Here is a 14,698-nt window from a genome sequence, read left to right on the forward strand (position 1 = left end):
GCATTCCACAAAGTGGAGCTGCTTGGATTGCCATGCCTGGATGTCCCTGTAGCCATGGGGAGAACCACTGGTTGAAACTCTATCCTGTGTCACATTTAAACCTAAATCCACTTCCCTCCCATCACTCTTCAGGATTTTCCCAGCTGGGTTTCTTGTTATCAAGGAGATCTGGTTTAGAGAAAGGGTTTGCCCTTCCTCCTCAACAGCCCTTCCTCCTCCGTCCTGCAGTGGGGTTCGGCTGCTACTTCATTAACATTGCGCCACGACCTGGCTGCTAGATCAGACAGGTGCAGACAGTGGACTGTGAAGGAGGAACCTGTTCTTCACACACATGTCAGGGGAAAGAACAGCCAGGTGGGGAGAGTAAATGGATGTGTGTGTACATAGTCTTTTTTTTTTCTTCAATATTCTGAGCCAAATTCAACTGGCAACCAGCATGGTAAGTTCCATATTAGATATAAATTAGCCAGAAAATAATGGTAAGGCGTAGAGGAATGTAACTTGCATCAACACGTAGGCAGGTATGCAAACCTAGAGCTACTGACATGCTGAAGGAGCCCAGGAGTGTGGTGTATCATCGGAGAAACAACATAGGAAAGCATAAGACAAGGAGAGCACTTGATGGTGATCACAGTTACCCTTTCTACATCCTGAGTAATTCCACTGACTTCAGTCAAACTGCTCTAGTTTTACAGCAGGATAACTAAGATCACAATCTGGCCCAAAATGCTGCATGCCAAATCAGCACAAGTTACCCTCCCTTGCAACTGACATGCATTTGCTAGCCCCTGACACAGTATCCCCTGAATGTGGCAGACAGACTTCCGTGGGAGGTGCACCTGGGTCTGGTATCAAAGTCCCCTTTCAAAGAGAAAACAAAGCACAAGGAGCAAGTATAACTCACAAAACAAGCTCCTCTCATTGTTCACTTGTTTGAAAGTCATGATGCTGAATTCAAAACCACTTGGGTTCTAGCTACACGTGGGATGAATTCCTTATTGCTAATTCTGGTTCTGAGATGACACCCTAATCCTTTGGGCCACACAAAGAAGGGACACATAGCTGTGAATACAATTCATGAATCATTTATAAATGCTTGCAGTCTCCTTGTTCAAACGTACTAAATGTGGCGTGCAAAAGCCGCATGACTGCTTATTTAACACGTGACTGATGTGGAAAATAAATGTGACGTTGAGTGTTATGACATAACCCTAGTTGTGGATGTAGAATCTGAAGTTTTGTTTTCCTAAAAGCAAAATGCCGTCAGATGATCTTAGAATACCTCACTGGGTTTTTTTTTGTTTTGTTTTGTTTGTTTGTTTTGTAAGTGTATTAAAGAGTTGACTAGCTTCTACTGTGGATCTAGATTTGGACGCACTACTGGTCTGCGTGGGTTTCATTGGGGAAACTGTGTGTGTTAGAGATAAATTGTGCCATCACATATCTATAACCCTGCTTGCAGTTGCTGCTCTGCCTTAGCACTGAAATAGTATTCTACCAAAATCAAAGCCAGTTAGGGAAATTCTATTTAAAGGTGAACCACAAAGCTTTAATCAGCTAACTAAACATGCCTGGCATAACAACACTTAACAGCTATGTAGTACGCTTTTCTCCATAGATCTCAAATCACTTTACAGAGTCTCAGAATCCCCACTTTACAGATGAGGTACAGAGAGGGGAAGTGACTTGCCTATACAGAGCCAGGAACCGATCTCCTCACTCCCAGTCTGGTGCCCTGCTGAGGCGAAGCTCAGCTAAGATCATTTCCCTTTTTACTAACCTTCCAAGACCTGAGTTCAGGGTTCCATATTTTATCCTACGACTGACAACATCCTAGTTACCTAAAACAGCTCTCCCTACACTGCAAGAAGTGGCTGGGAGATCACCAACTACAGCAGAAGAGACAGCATCGCTAGGCTTAGTGTGGTACGTAAAGACCAGAATGCTCTTTAACTATTTTCTTTTAAAAAGTAAATGTAAGAAAACCTATCAAAACCTAGGACTTTGTAGTTATCACTATGTTGCATTTTGGGACTCCCTGAAATTCCACAATGACAGTGCGGACAGAATTCAGATCCTCCTGCTCCAAAAACTCAGGTCCCTACAACTTAGGCTAAAGGAGAATCTCCATTAGATGTTAGCAGTATAGGATCTATGACACTCAGTTGAGCAGTTCTGAATCCATCCAGTAAGACAGCAGTGGTACACATGCTGATTGAACTAACCTCGTTATCTCTAGCTTGCTTCTTGCTTGCATATATATACCTGCCCTGGAAAATTCCACTACTTGCATCCGACGAAGTGGGTATTCACCCATGAAAGCTCATGCTGCAAAACGTCTGTTAGTCTATAAGGTGCCACAGGATTCTTTGCTGCTTTTACAGATCCAGACTAACACGGCTACCCCTCTGATACTAGGGTTATATTGTTACCCAGACTACATGTTCATCCCTGTGGGAAACTTTTCTTTTATCTAGCCTCTGCCCTTGTACAGAGTGTATTTAATCTGCAGAACAGGGTGCATTTAACTCCTTTACTGGGACTCTGTGTATATAGGTGTTTCTACAGAGTCCATCACAAAATACCCACAACTCCTCTTCCACCAAACTCATTCTTGTCGGTGCCGACTTTCCTCTGCGCAGCTGGTGGATTACGCTTGGATCCATGCTTCATGGCTTAAGCCAATCACTAACTATTAGAGATCAGGAGGAGACCTAATGGGGGGGGGTGGAGGGGCAAATGATCCCATAGCTGCTACTGCAGGGTTCTTACACCTTCCTCTGAAGCAGCTAGCGCTGGTCACTGTCAGAGACAGGATGATGGATGAGATGGACCTTGGATATGACCCAATCTGGCAATTGCTATGTTCTTAAGTTTCTGTGAATGTTCAGTAGCATTCAACCTGGGTGTAGCTGGAATTTTCAGCAGCACAAGGGATCTGTTCTACCTGCACAGGGCAGCCAAGAGATTAAGTCCATGCCTTTCTCTTTTAATCCCATCTCTTCTGTAACCTGTACCATTCCCACAGGTTACAGATAAACTGATTGGATGGAGGTGAATAGTTGTAAAGTTAGAGAAGGCATCTATCTTCACTCTGTGTTTCTGTTCACACAGATTGCTTCATGCTCTGAGTAATATCAAGATATGGTGGTTCACACACAGGAAATTAGAAATGGAGAATAAAGTCAGGATAAAACTAAAAAGTCTTAGAAATCTATATGGATTCAAGCTGTATCAGCCTTTTGTCTGAACACATGCACTTGGACTGTTGCTTCATTTGCCTTTATCTGTGTAAAAGGTACAGAGATCAACAGAAAGGAAATTGAATGCATCTCTATCCCTGTCTCCAGCCAGTAGGTTGGATATAAGAGTGGTTTCTATCGCCTTGCTGCTTTCCGAGAAACACAGTCTGCCTTAGGAAAACTAGCTCCTTACCTCAAAGGGTTGTCTCATTTCTTTAGATAAATGAGACAAGCTTAAAACTTCCCTTGACACAACCCGAGTTTATCGGTATCATGCTGTCTCCTTACAACCAACTGGCCATTTTTTACCAGAGCTGGGCAAGTAATGCAAGAAGCAATGCTAGGAATATGCATTTGGATTTTTTAATGAATTTGCTTCAGCTGCATTCGTGTCCTTTTTGTGCTTGCTCCCCATAGACCTTTAAGCCAGTGCATTTTACTGGCAAAACAGTCAAGGAGAGAGGAGGCTGAAGCCACATGCGCCAATACCGAAAGAGATGGAACTCAACATAGGCAGGCGGCAGCTACTCGCGCTCTCCTCCAATCTAGGGTCAGAAACAACAGGGTGTGACTTACCAGAGTCGCATATGCCTAGCACATGTAGAGGCCCTGTGAAATAATAGAACAGACTAATAGAGCAAGCTCACAAGAATGACCTGCAATCAACAGCAATGAGCCACGCACAGCCTGAAGTCCAGCTGATCAGAAGGGGAGTGAAAGTGAGAGAGATGAAGACTAGGGAAATGGGAGAAAGAAAGAAAAGGGAGGAAGAGGGACGGGGAATGAGGAAGGAATGAAGGGGAAATGGGAAAGGAAGGAAATGGGGGAATGAGGAAGAAAGGAAGATGGAGGGGGATGAGAAGGAAGGAAGGGGGAGGGAAGGGGATGAAGAAGGGAGGAAGGGGGATGAGAAGGAAGGAAGATGGGGGATGAGAAGGAAGGAAGGAAGGAAGGGAGAGGGGATGAGAAGGAAGATGGATGGGGGGATGAGAAGGAAGGAAGATGGGGATGAGAAGGAAGGGGGAAGAGGGAGGGAGGAAGGAAGGAGAGGGGATGAGAAGGAAGGGAGGGAGAGGGAGGAGGGAGGGAAGGGAGAGAGGGAGATGAACGGGATGAGAAGGAAGGAAGAGGGGAAGGAAAAAAGGAAGATGAAGGGGGATGAGGAGGGAAGGAAGGAAGGTGAAGGGGGGATGAGGAGGAAGAGGGAGGGGGATGAGGAGGGAAGGAAGCGGGAGAGAAGGAAAATGAAGGGGGATGAGAAGGAAGAAAGGGGGAAGAGGGTAGGAAAGATGGAGGGGGGATGAGGAGGTAAGGAAGATGAAGGGGGGTGAGGAAGAAAGAAGTGGGAGAGAAGGAAGGAGGATGGAGGGGGATGAGGAGGGAAGGAAGATGAAGGAGGTGAGGAGGAAGAAAGGGGGAAGAGGGTAGGAAAGATGAAGGGGGATGAGGAGGGAAGGAAGCAGGAGGAAAGGAAGGAAGACGAAGGGGGGTGAGGAGGAAGGAAGTGGGAGAGAAGGAAGGAGGGGGATGAGGAGGGAAGGAAGGAAGATGAAGGGAGGTGAGGAGGAAGGGGAAGGGGGAGGGGGATGAGGAGGGAAGGAAGGAAGATGGAGGGGGAATGAGGAGGGAAGGAAGATGAAGGGGGGATGAGGAGGAAGGAAGCGGGAGAGAAGGAAGGAGATGGAGGGGGTGAGGAGGGGAGGAAGGAAGGAAGATGGAGGGGGTGAGGAGGAAGGGGAAGGAAGGAAGATGAAGGGAGGTGAGGAGGAAGGAAGCGGGAGAGAAGGAAGGAGATGGAGGGGGGTGAGGAGGAAGGGGAAGGAAGGAAGATGAAGGGAGGTGAGGAGGAAGGGGAAGGAAGGAAGATGAAGGGAGGTGAGGAGGAAGGGGAAGGGGGAGGGGGATGAGGAGGGAAGGAAGGAAGGAAGATGGAGGGGGAATGAGGAGGGAAGGAAGATGAAGGGGGGATGAGGAGGAAGGAAGCGGGAGAGAAGGAAGGAGATGGAGGGGGGTGAGGAGGGGAGGAAGGAAGGAAGATGGAGGGGGTGAGGAGGAAGGGGAAGGAAGGAAGATGAAGGGAGGTGAGGAGGAAGGAAGCGGGAGAGAAGGAAGGAGATGGAGGGGGGTGAGGAGGGGAGGAAGGGGGAGGGAGGCCGGGGAGTGGGAGAGCGGAGCAGACAACCCAGCGCCCCGCCCCGCCCCGCTTATCCGGGCCGGGCCGGAGGCGGCGGGCGCCGGGAGGATGCTGCGGCGGCGGCGGGCGCGGCCGGGCTGGGGGCTCGCGCTGCTGCTGGCGCTGGCAGGCCCGGGATGGGCGGCGGGGCCCGCGGAGCGGAGCCGGGCCTACGCCGTGCTGCGGAGACAGAACCTGGGTAAGGAGGGGCCGGGCCGCTCCCCGCCCTCGGGCCCCAGCCCGGCTCCCGCCCCGGGAAGGGCTTGTCGGGCTGCTACGCCCCGGGCGGGGCCGGACTCCTGGGTCCCGTTCTCCGCCTGGCTGCGTGACCCTGACAAGCCCCGCACCCCGGGGCGGACGGGCCTTCTCCAGCCGCCCGCGGGGCTCGGGGCTCGGGGCGCCTCTCCCGGGAAGGGGCGGGAGGCGGCTGGGCTGGTCCCAGGCTCCGGGCAGGTAAGTCGCCTGTGGAACCGGGCCTTGAGGCGCGCCGCTGTCTGCCCCACAGCCCCTTGCAGTCGCCAGGCCTCGCTCGGTCCTGGTGATCGCCCCGCTGAGCTGCCCGGGCTGGGACCTGCGGGGCAGGGGCCTGGCACCCCCTGAGCTGCGCAGCGCGCCAAGCCTTGGGGAGCCCCATGGCCCGTTCTGCCGCCCTCCGGGCCCCGCGGGCATGTCCATGCCGGGGAAGTGCCGACCCTCTCGCAATAGGATGTTTCCAGTTTGGGGGATTACAGGCTTTGATATTTTTTTCCTTTCAGAAAATTGATTTTGTTTTGTTTGTATTTTATTATACATATAAAATAAAGTCAAAATCCAAACAAAACATTTTGCTTTGGACTAAAGTAATTTTCTTCCTGAGTTTTCTTTAGTAGAGAATGTTGAATTTTGCAGGGTTGAGTCCTAATTGGGATGAAAACATATTGGAAAGTCTCAAAATAGTCCACAAAACATAACTTCTGTTCTCCACACAGCTGTAGCACTGACCCATTTTTCACAGTGAGGAAGGAAGGAGAGGCCAAGGCCATGCTGGTGGGTTTTCCTCTCCCTAGCTGTGAGGAAAACCCACAGCTGCTATTGTCGTCTGCTATTTCCTCTTCCCTTGTGGCTGCTAGCGCCAGAGCTAGCCTAGACAGCCAAACGTGCTGCTGATGATTTGATTGTTAAACCTCTTGAAATGATGTAAGCCTCAATGGAAGACATCAGAAGGTCCTGCAGAGCAAAGGCCTAGGTACAGCACAGGCACCTGCAGGGCAAGCTCCCCTCACCCTGTGTTGCAATGTGCCCCCAATTCTGGAGAGACCAACTCCAGTGGGTGTCTTCTATGGCCTACTCCTTGATATCTCTGAGATGGCTGAAGTCAGGGGACTCATATGTTGATGTCCGGTTCTGTGACATGGGCGGCAGCGGTTGCTCAAGCTGTACTGAGAAGAGTCACACTGAGGAGCCAGATATGTATTTGGTAAATACATACAATCTGCGATGGACAACTTCCCCTTGTTGACCTCACCTCAAAACCTGCAGACTCATCAGTCTGTGCCCTGGGGGAATACAGTCTAATGTTCTTGAAGCTGGATGATGTAAATCACCCTTGACTGACTGATTCCTTCAAGTTCAAAGTTCTGATATTTACAAACTATGGCAGGAGTTCCTTTGTAGGTTTGTGAGCAAGGGAAACACCATATTTTGACATTCTTGGAACAAAATGTTTTGTTTCCTTTTGAAATAACATTTTGTTTTGTATTGCTTTTATTTTGTATTAGATTTTATATTATAACACTTAAAAGTCAAAAGGAAATTGAAATGTTTCAATTGACCTCTTTTTTTTTTTTAATTTTAATTTTCTATAAAAATTTTTTAAATTTTCAGTTTTTTTTCCTAACTGGAATGAAAACAAATTTCAAAATCCTGAAAGCCTCCATGAAATGGAATTTCCATTCTCCACACAGCTCTGCTTATCTCCAAGTGGGTGTGGGTAGCAATTGCAAACTGAGGAACAGGTTGGATAAGTGAACCTGAGTCAGCCCTATGACAAGGCTGGTCTGGTTAGGAAGGGTCTGATGTATCCAAGGCTACCCCAGCCTAGGTTCTCACCTTCTGCTGAAACAAAGAATGTGCCTACCTAGGGGAGTATCTAGCTTGCTGAGGGGAAGGTGGTGTGTGCATGCACCACAGAGCTTCAAGTGGGGAGGAGATGGGGATAGCTCAGTGGTTTGAGCATTGGCCTGTTAAAGTTAGGGTTATGAGTTCAATCCTTGAGGGGGCCACTTAGGGATCTGGTGCAAAAATCTGTCAGGGACAGTACTTGGTCCTGCTATGAAGGCAGGAGACTGGACTCAATGACCTTTCAAGATCCCTTCCAGTTCTATGAGACATGTATATCTCCTTTAGTGGTTGCAGGCCCACTGTGGGTTGTGATCCTAAGAACCAGGGCCGGCTCTAGACCCCAGCACGCCAAGCGTGCGCTTGGGGCAGCTTGCCGCTGGGAGGGCAGCAGGCGGCTCCGGTGGACCTCCTGCAGGCGTGCCTGCGGAGGGTCCGGTCGTCCGGCGGCTCCAGTGGACCTGCCGCAGGCATGCCTGCGGCGGAGCCGTGGGACCAGTGGACCCTCCGCAGGCACGTCTGCAGGAGGTCCACTGGAGCCGCGGGACCGGTGACTGCCAGAGCGCCCCACGCGGCGTGCCGCCCTGCTTGAGGCGGTGCAATTGCTAGAGCCGCCCCTGCTAAGAACCCCCAGTGCCAGCCAACAAGGGGGTTACAAGAATATCTTGATTCTAGTATGTACATTCTGGTTCACCAAAGACTGTTGTAAGGTCTTAAATGAAAGCCAGGATCACATTAGTCATTAATGTCATTATTAGTTGTATGTGCAGATATTATGCCAAGAGTTATGCATGTACACTGAAAATGTGTTTAAAAACCTGTATCAAGGCAAAGTTGACCAATAGGTTTTCTGTTTGACACATTGGCTGCACATCTACATACAAAATCAACAGGTAAGAAGCAGGACAAAGGAAAAACACCTTTTTTACCATCTCTGAGTACAAACAAAGAACTTTGGGAATATAAGTAGAAGACAACAAGACCTTTATCCTGCATCTTGAAAGTAAATGGTCAGCATGTTTACATTCATGAAAACAAGATCTCTGCCTACCTTGGTGGAAGATGTTGAAAAAGACTTTGGGTTAGATAGATCTTCTTTAGACAGTAGGTTAACATGTTTAGTCTCTAGAAAGAGTGTTATGATTTTGTTTTATATGTAACCCTTTTGTTTCCATTATTCTTACTCATTATCTCTTGAATCTTTGGTAAACTTACCCTCAGTTTCAGTAGAAATGTATCTCGGTGCTGTGATATTAAGTTATGATCTGATTGTAAGATGAATCAACAGGGGCAGCTCTAGGGATTTTGCTGCCCCAAGCACGGCAGGCAGGCTGCCTCCGGCGGTTTGCCTGCGGAGGGTCCGCTGGACCAGCGGACCTTCCACAGGCACTCCTGCGGGAGATCCTCCGAAGCCGCAGGACCAGCAGACCCTCCGCAGGCAAGCCGCGGAAGGCAGCCTGCCTGCCGCCCTCGCGGCACTGGCAGACCGCCCCCTGCGGCTTGCCCCCCCAAGCACGTGCTTGGCGTGCTGGGGCCTGGAGCCGCCCCTGTGAATCAGTCAGGCTGGTGGGTTTAGGGACTGGGGTGCACCTACAAGGTAAAGTAAGGGCTGGCATTGCCCAGAGGAGATTTTGTTCAGGTGGCTAACAGGCTGGTGGTGTCAGGGAGCTGATACTCAGTTAAGGGCAACAAGTTTCCCTCTCACAGAAGACAGGCAGGCAACAAGGAGACTCGCAGTCCTGGGTACCCCAAACACCATCACAGGATTAGTAACTGAAATTCTTCTTTAGCTCAAGTAGCTCTATGGGTTGCATTAGGGGTTGTCTGAGCCAAAGTTTTTGGGTTCTATCCCTCATGCCCACCTGTGTCTATATAGCTGAGACCCCTGCTATTCCATAGCCTTAAAATTCATCCCTTGTTGCAGAATTGGGCTCCAGAATCTTTGATTTCATTTAAAAAACAGTTTCTAGCCCTCATGGTTATTGCAAAAATGACCTCAGAATGGTAAGCTGAGACAGTGCTGTTTTCCTGAGTTTGAAGATGGCCTGAAACTATAACCTGGAGAGCCGTGAGCTGCCCCATTCATCTAATTAGGTGGGGACTCTGGAACCTAAAGATATGTGGCATTCTGAAAACTGAAAATGTAGAGATAGTATAAGACTAGATTTAAATATAAAAATTACTCACAGCTGACGTACTGATGGATTTTTTTCACTCCAGTTGCATTCAATAAAAACTCCATTCTAAAAATATATTGAAGTTGTCACAGAATTGAGGTCCAGTTTGCTGCAGACAGTGTGGGTGCTTGAGTAGCTGGTGACTGTCTGTATACATACAGCCATGGATGCATTAATCTAACAAGCTGTGTCTTACAGCTGCCCAGTTTATATGTTTGGCAGATCTGGTAGTCCCAGGTAGCCCTGATCTAGAAATGCAGTAGTTTTCATCCTCCTTGAGATGGTAGCAATGGCATCGGGGTCACTGGAACTGGAAACTGATCTCCCCAAGTTTGGGATCCTCTCAGGGCCAGGCCTGTTCATCCACACCAGTGAGTATCCAGCATAAGCATCCCATCTTGTTGCTAGTTTAAACAGCAGTTAGGGGTGAGTAGAAAGTCTCATCTAGTTATCAGATTAAAATCAGAAGTGAACAAGGGAACAAAACTATTGTGGAATAAAAAGGATGCCAGCCGCTCAAGTTGTGTTCTGTTCTTATCTCTCTCTGGCTGTTGCGTACATTAGATGAAAGGTTTCTGAAAGCAGAAGCCTTTGTGTTGTATGTGCCAGTGAAGTAATTTTAAAGTTTCGTTTGAAACATTATCTCTAGGAAATACATTGTTGATAAGGAGATGTTCTTCATGTGACAAATTGTCTAATAGCAACAATCAAATAGACTGTGAAAAAAATGAGCATCTGAAAATGAGAGCAGCAAGTCGGGAGGAAAGATAATATGCTAGTAGTGAGCAGGGGAAAATACAAGTTGGTTATAAATTTTCAACTACGGCTGTTGGAGCCTGTAGGAGAACTAAGTGTATGTTACGTGCCCATAAAGCTTCACCTGTGAGGGAAGGAGGGGATGGATAGGATTTTCTAAATTGGGATGACCATATGGCATTATCCAATAATTAAATGCACCCCCTATTATATGGATTAAAAAATGGATAACTTGTAGTTCTCTAAAAGTAATCGTATATGGGGAACCAGCATTCTAGTGGTGATGTTTCTAGAGGGGCCTAGTAGGGATCAGTTCTTGGCCCAGTGATATTCAATATCTTTTCCAGTGATGTGGAGGAAACCGCAACACGATTGTTGGTAAAGTTTGCAGATGACACAAATTGGTGGAGTAGTAAAAAAAAAAAAAAAAAAAAAAAAAATTGTAAGGGCAAGTCGGGTCTATAGAGCCATCTGGATTGCATGGGAAAGTAGGCTCACTTGGGACAAAAAGAGGGACTGTGACTCTGAAAAGGACTGCAAGGTTGGGGATCGGGAGGAGGGTAGTCCTGGTGGATAATCAGTTAAACTTGATCTTGCAGTGTGATGTGGTATCTGAGAGCAAATGCAATCCTTGGCTGTATACGCAGGGGAATATTGAGTAGAAGTTAGTAGATGTTATTACAACTGTATTGGGCATTTGGGAGACTGTTACTGGGGTAGTGTGTCCAGTGCTGGTGTCACCACTTGAAAAAGAATGTTGACAAATTGGAAATCCTTCAGGAAAGGGCTACAAGAATGATTCGAGGTCTGGAAGACTTGCATCACAGTGAGAGACTAAAGATCAGTCTTTTCAGCCAATCAAAGAGAAGGTTCAGAGGCGCTATGAGTATCTACTGGAGAGATTTCTGGTAGTAAAGGCCTCTTCATTCTAGCAGACAAAGACACAAGATCTCATGGCTGGAAGCTGAAGCTAGACAAATTGAGGCTAGACACAACGTGCAGATTATTTAGTGTAATTAGCCATTGGAACAGTTTACCTCGGGTATGGGTTCATTTTATCACTTGAAGTCTTTAAATCAAGACTGGCCCTTTCTAAATTCTATGAATTAATAAGTACTAAAATCCTGCCTCTGGCCACCCACTCTCAGTAATCACACATTATTCCAGATGAACTCAAACAAGCAGCAGTTTATTTTGCTTGATAACGCTATCAAAAAATACAAGCAAGTGTTCTAAGGCAAGTGGGTGGTGGGGCATGTTCAGAGTGACTAATGGCCCATGTGTGTGCACCAGGCGTACGTTTCACAAACACTGGTGAGGGCAAATGTTCACATGCAGCTTTAAAAGGGTGAAAATCTGGCCAGAAATGCAAAGGCAAATTAAGGGGGTGGTCCAACTCCCATTATAGACCAGGGAAAAACTGACTTCACTGGGAATTGAGTGATATCTAGGGACTCCTGACAAATTCACAGCAGGACCTTTGATGTCACCAGTTTGGGATATGATACACTAAATCGGAAGATAAACATACACCCACGTAACCTTTTCCCTCTTATATTTGCACCTATTCAACACATGCCATTTCTTCCCTCTTGCAGTGCTCATGGGGAGCATCTTCAGTATCCTGTTGATCACCATGATCCTGATGGCAGTATGCGTCTACAAGCCCATTCGACGACGGTAGCAGAGCGGGAAGAATCTGAACGGATTGGTCACCTTCCTTGTGGAAATTTTGAGATCAAATCCCTGGCGCTCGAAAATGACCTGTGCTGTGCAGCAACTGTAAATCCAGCCTGATTTGTAGTCTGAGTTCTGGCTTGTAAACGACTACAGTTGCTTAGTAAAGAGACTGTGAGAAGTATTTTTTTTTCTCTAACATGTAATGTAATCAGTTGTTTCCCTTGCAGAAGCATGCCTACAACTGCTTGGCTGCTCTCAGACACCATAGCTAGAATCTGAAAATCTCCTCCCAGATCTCTAGCAATTAGTAGCTCAACTGAGGTCTGTCTCTTCAAACATGGATGCCTAAAATTAGACACTTAAATAAATGTGGCCTCAGTCTGGCAAATTTTATGTCGGTAACTAATTCTAAGCACTCACATTTGAAAATGTTAGCTGTGAACTTCATTTAGTATTTGGCCTAACTCTGATAGGAAAGGCTAGGAATATGTGAAGTATTTTACTTTGGTATTGCCCACAGGAAGACACGACCACTTAGACTTGCTGTATTTCTGAATTCTGTTCTCAATTCCTGGGTGGGAATGTGACATGAGTAACCCTCGTGATACTCCTTAAACACAGCCTCTAAGTGATCCTAACATGAAAACAATGTACTTTAGATAATGTGGTTCACGTGACATTTTTGGCAGCAAGGCTGATTACAATTTCAGCTGTTTTGAATGTCGAAGTTTTCTCAGTCTAGTCTGTCAAATACCCAGTGGACTACAGTGTGGTGGTATCAGAAACAGAGTTAAATGGAAAGCTTATAACTTTTTTGATTTGTTCTAAAAATCACAATTTTGCAAGCAGGCAAGTGCATTGGATTCTGATGTATTGATTGGTTTTGCAGTCTTAAGGAATGGAACTCTCCACTCAAGCATGAAGTCTATCAGGTTTCTAGAGTGAATCTTATAAAAGTCAGTCAAAAGACAAGGGCTCTAGTCATGAACTTGGCTTTGTAGGGTTGGCCTATGCACACATTTGAACTGAAATAAAAGTGTGAATTAAAACTGATTTCATTATTTTGGGGGCATGTTGGTTTGTTACTGACATTAGCTGCTTTTATTCTGAAATAAGTGTCTACACTCAGACTTACCAAAATAGCCATGTTGGTTTTTGGAATCCGGTCCAAGTTTTTTTTGTAGACCAGACCCCAGGGCTGAACAAATGTTCATGTCCTTAACTGTGTAATAGGTTTGGGCTCAGTAGATAAAATGACTAACAGTGTAAACTTCAGCCCCTTAGATATTTCCAAGAAAGTCAGTCAGGGTTGAGAGCCTGCTTTAATAAGATTGAGGGACTGTCACTTTCAAAACCTTGTGGAAGTGTTGTGTGTTTAAGTTATGCGCAGCTCTGTTATGTGCATTGTACGTGGTAACTGTTTACAGTGGGAAATCCCACTTGCACATAAATGCTGCTATTTTATTTTGCACTGGTATAAGTGTTAGTTGGATTTTTCTTGTTTGTTATTTAACAAAGGACTGCTTTGGTGGTGGTAATTTATTTTAGAATATTTTAATTTCACATGAGGAACAACTCCCTGCATCTCTCTTCTATTGTTTTCAACTTTCTATTGTGGCTTACGTAAGTAACAACTGCTGGCTCCATTTTATTTAAAGGGGTGATGTGATGGCTGGTGAAAGAAGTGATGACTCTTTGCTACTTGTCTGTATTGTAATAAGATGATGCCCTGGTGTTTGTACCCTGCAATTCCCAGCCTTTAAGTAAAATTTGAGCTAAAGTGAGAGTAAACTGGTGGTAAGTTTTAGTTCTTGCTGCTCCTTTTCAATTTTGTAAACTGTATCAGCCGAGTCATCTGTCTACTCCGTCTGTCTTCGTTTCACCTAAGGTTACACTTCCATCTTCGCTAGTGTGGCAGTGAGGGAAAGTCCAGCTGCACTCAAGGTTATAGGCTTGTAGCTACAAGTCTATATCTGCTTGCTTGGAGTGATATTTTTGTTTACATTCCCCACTCCCAGCTACCTCCCTCGTTGTACAAATAAAAAGCTAACCCAATGAGTCTGTCGTGTGTGTACAGATATTCTGCACGTTATAAACTCTGCCACAGCTCTGTGGAAGGACTTGGCAAGCTGCCCTGCAGCCATTACTGACAGTCACTCTACAAGCAGTGACAACCCCAGGGTGAGTGAGGATTACCAGATAAGACCTTATGGGCTCATCTACATAGGGACACTCAAGAAGGTGAAGACCACATTAACTAAAGATGTGAAGTTACTGTGTGGAAGTTGAAATGTAGGAAGCCCTTGTATGGATATTTAGAAGTAAAGTGGCTTTAGTTTGTTGTAACTTAAGTCACAGTGAACTAAGCCCATGTCATTTCTAAGCCACAGTCAAGTAAGCCCACCTACAGGTTCAATTCACTTTAACTTCACACTTTAACTCAGTCACTTTCCTGAGTGTCCCCATGTAGATGAGCCTTAAGAGCTTTTTAGCTGTAACAAGCTACAATGTGGCCAAAATTCTCAAAGATGTCCACTATTTTAGGGTGGCATGTTGAGTGGGCTTGGGACAGC

At 46.4% G+C, this 14,698-nt stretch overlaps 1 protein-coding gene across 1 annotated transcript; it reads left to right on the top strand.

The window, feature by feature from the left end:
- Positions 1 to 5,449: 5,449 nt before the first annotated feature.
- Positions 5,450 to 14,308, top strand: C16H12orf76 (chromosome 16 C12orf76 homolog). Its single transcript, XM_044990328.1, has 2 exons — positions 5,450 to 5,614; positions 12,044 to 14,308. Exons 1-2 carry the CDS (start codon positions 5,485 to 5,487, stop codon positions 12,127 to 12,129), a joined length of 216 nt encoding a protein of 71 aa, XP_044846263.1. The 5' UTR covers positions 5,450 to 5,484; the 3' UTR covers positions 12,130 to 14,308.
- The last annotated feature ends 390 nt before the right edge of the window (positions 14,309 to 14,698 follow it).

This window comes from Mauremys mutica, chromosome 16, assembly GCF_020497125.1.
Source record: "Mauremys mutica isolate MM-2020 ecotype Southern chromosome 16, ASM2049712v1, whole genome shotgun sequence".
NCBI classification, from domain to species: domain Eukaryota; kingdom Metazoa; phylum Chordata; order Testudines; family Geoemydidae; genus Mauremys; species Mauremys mutica.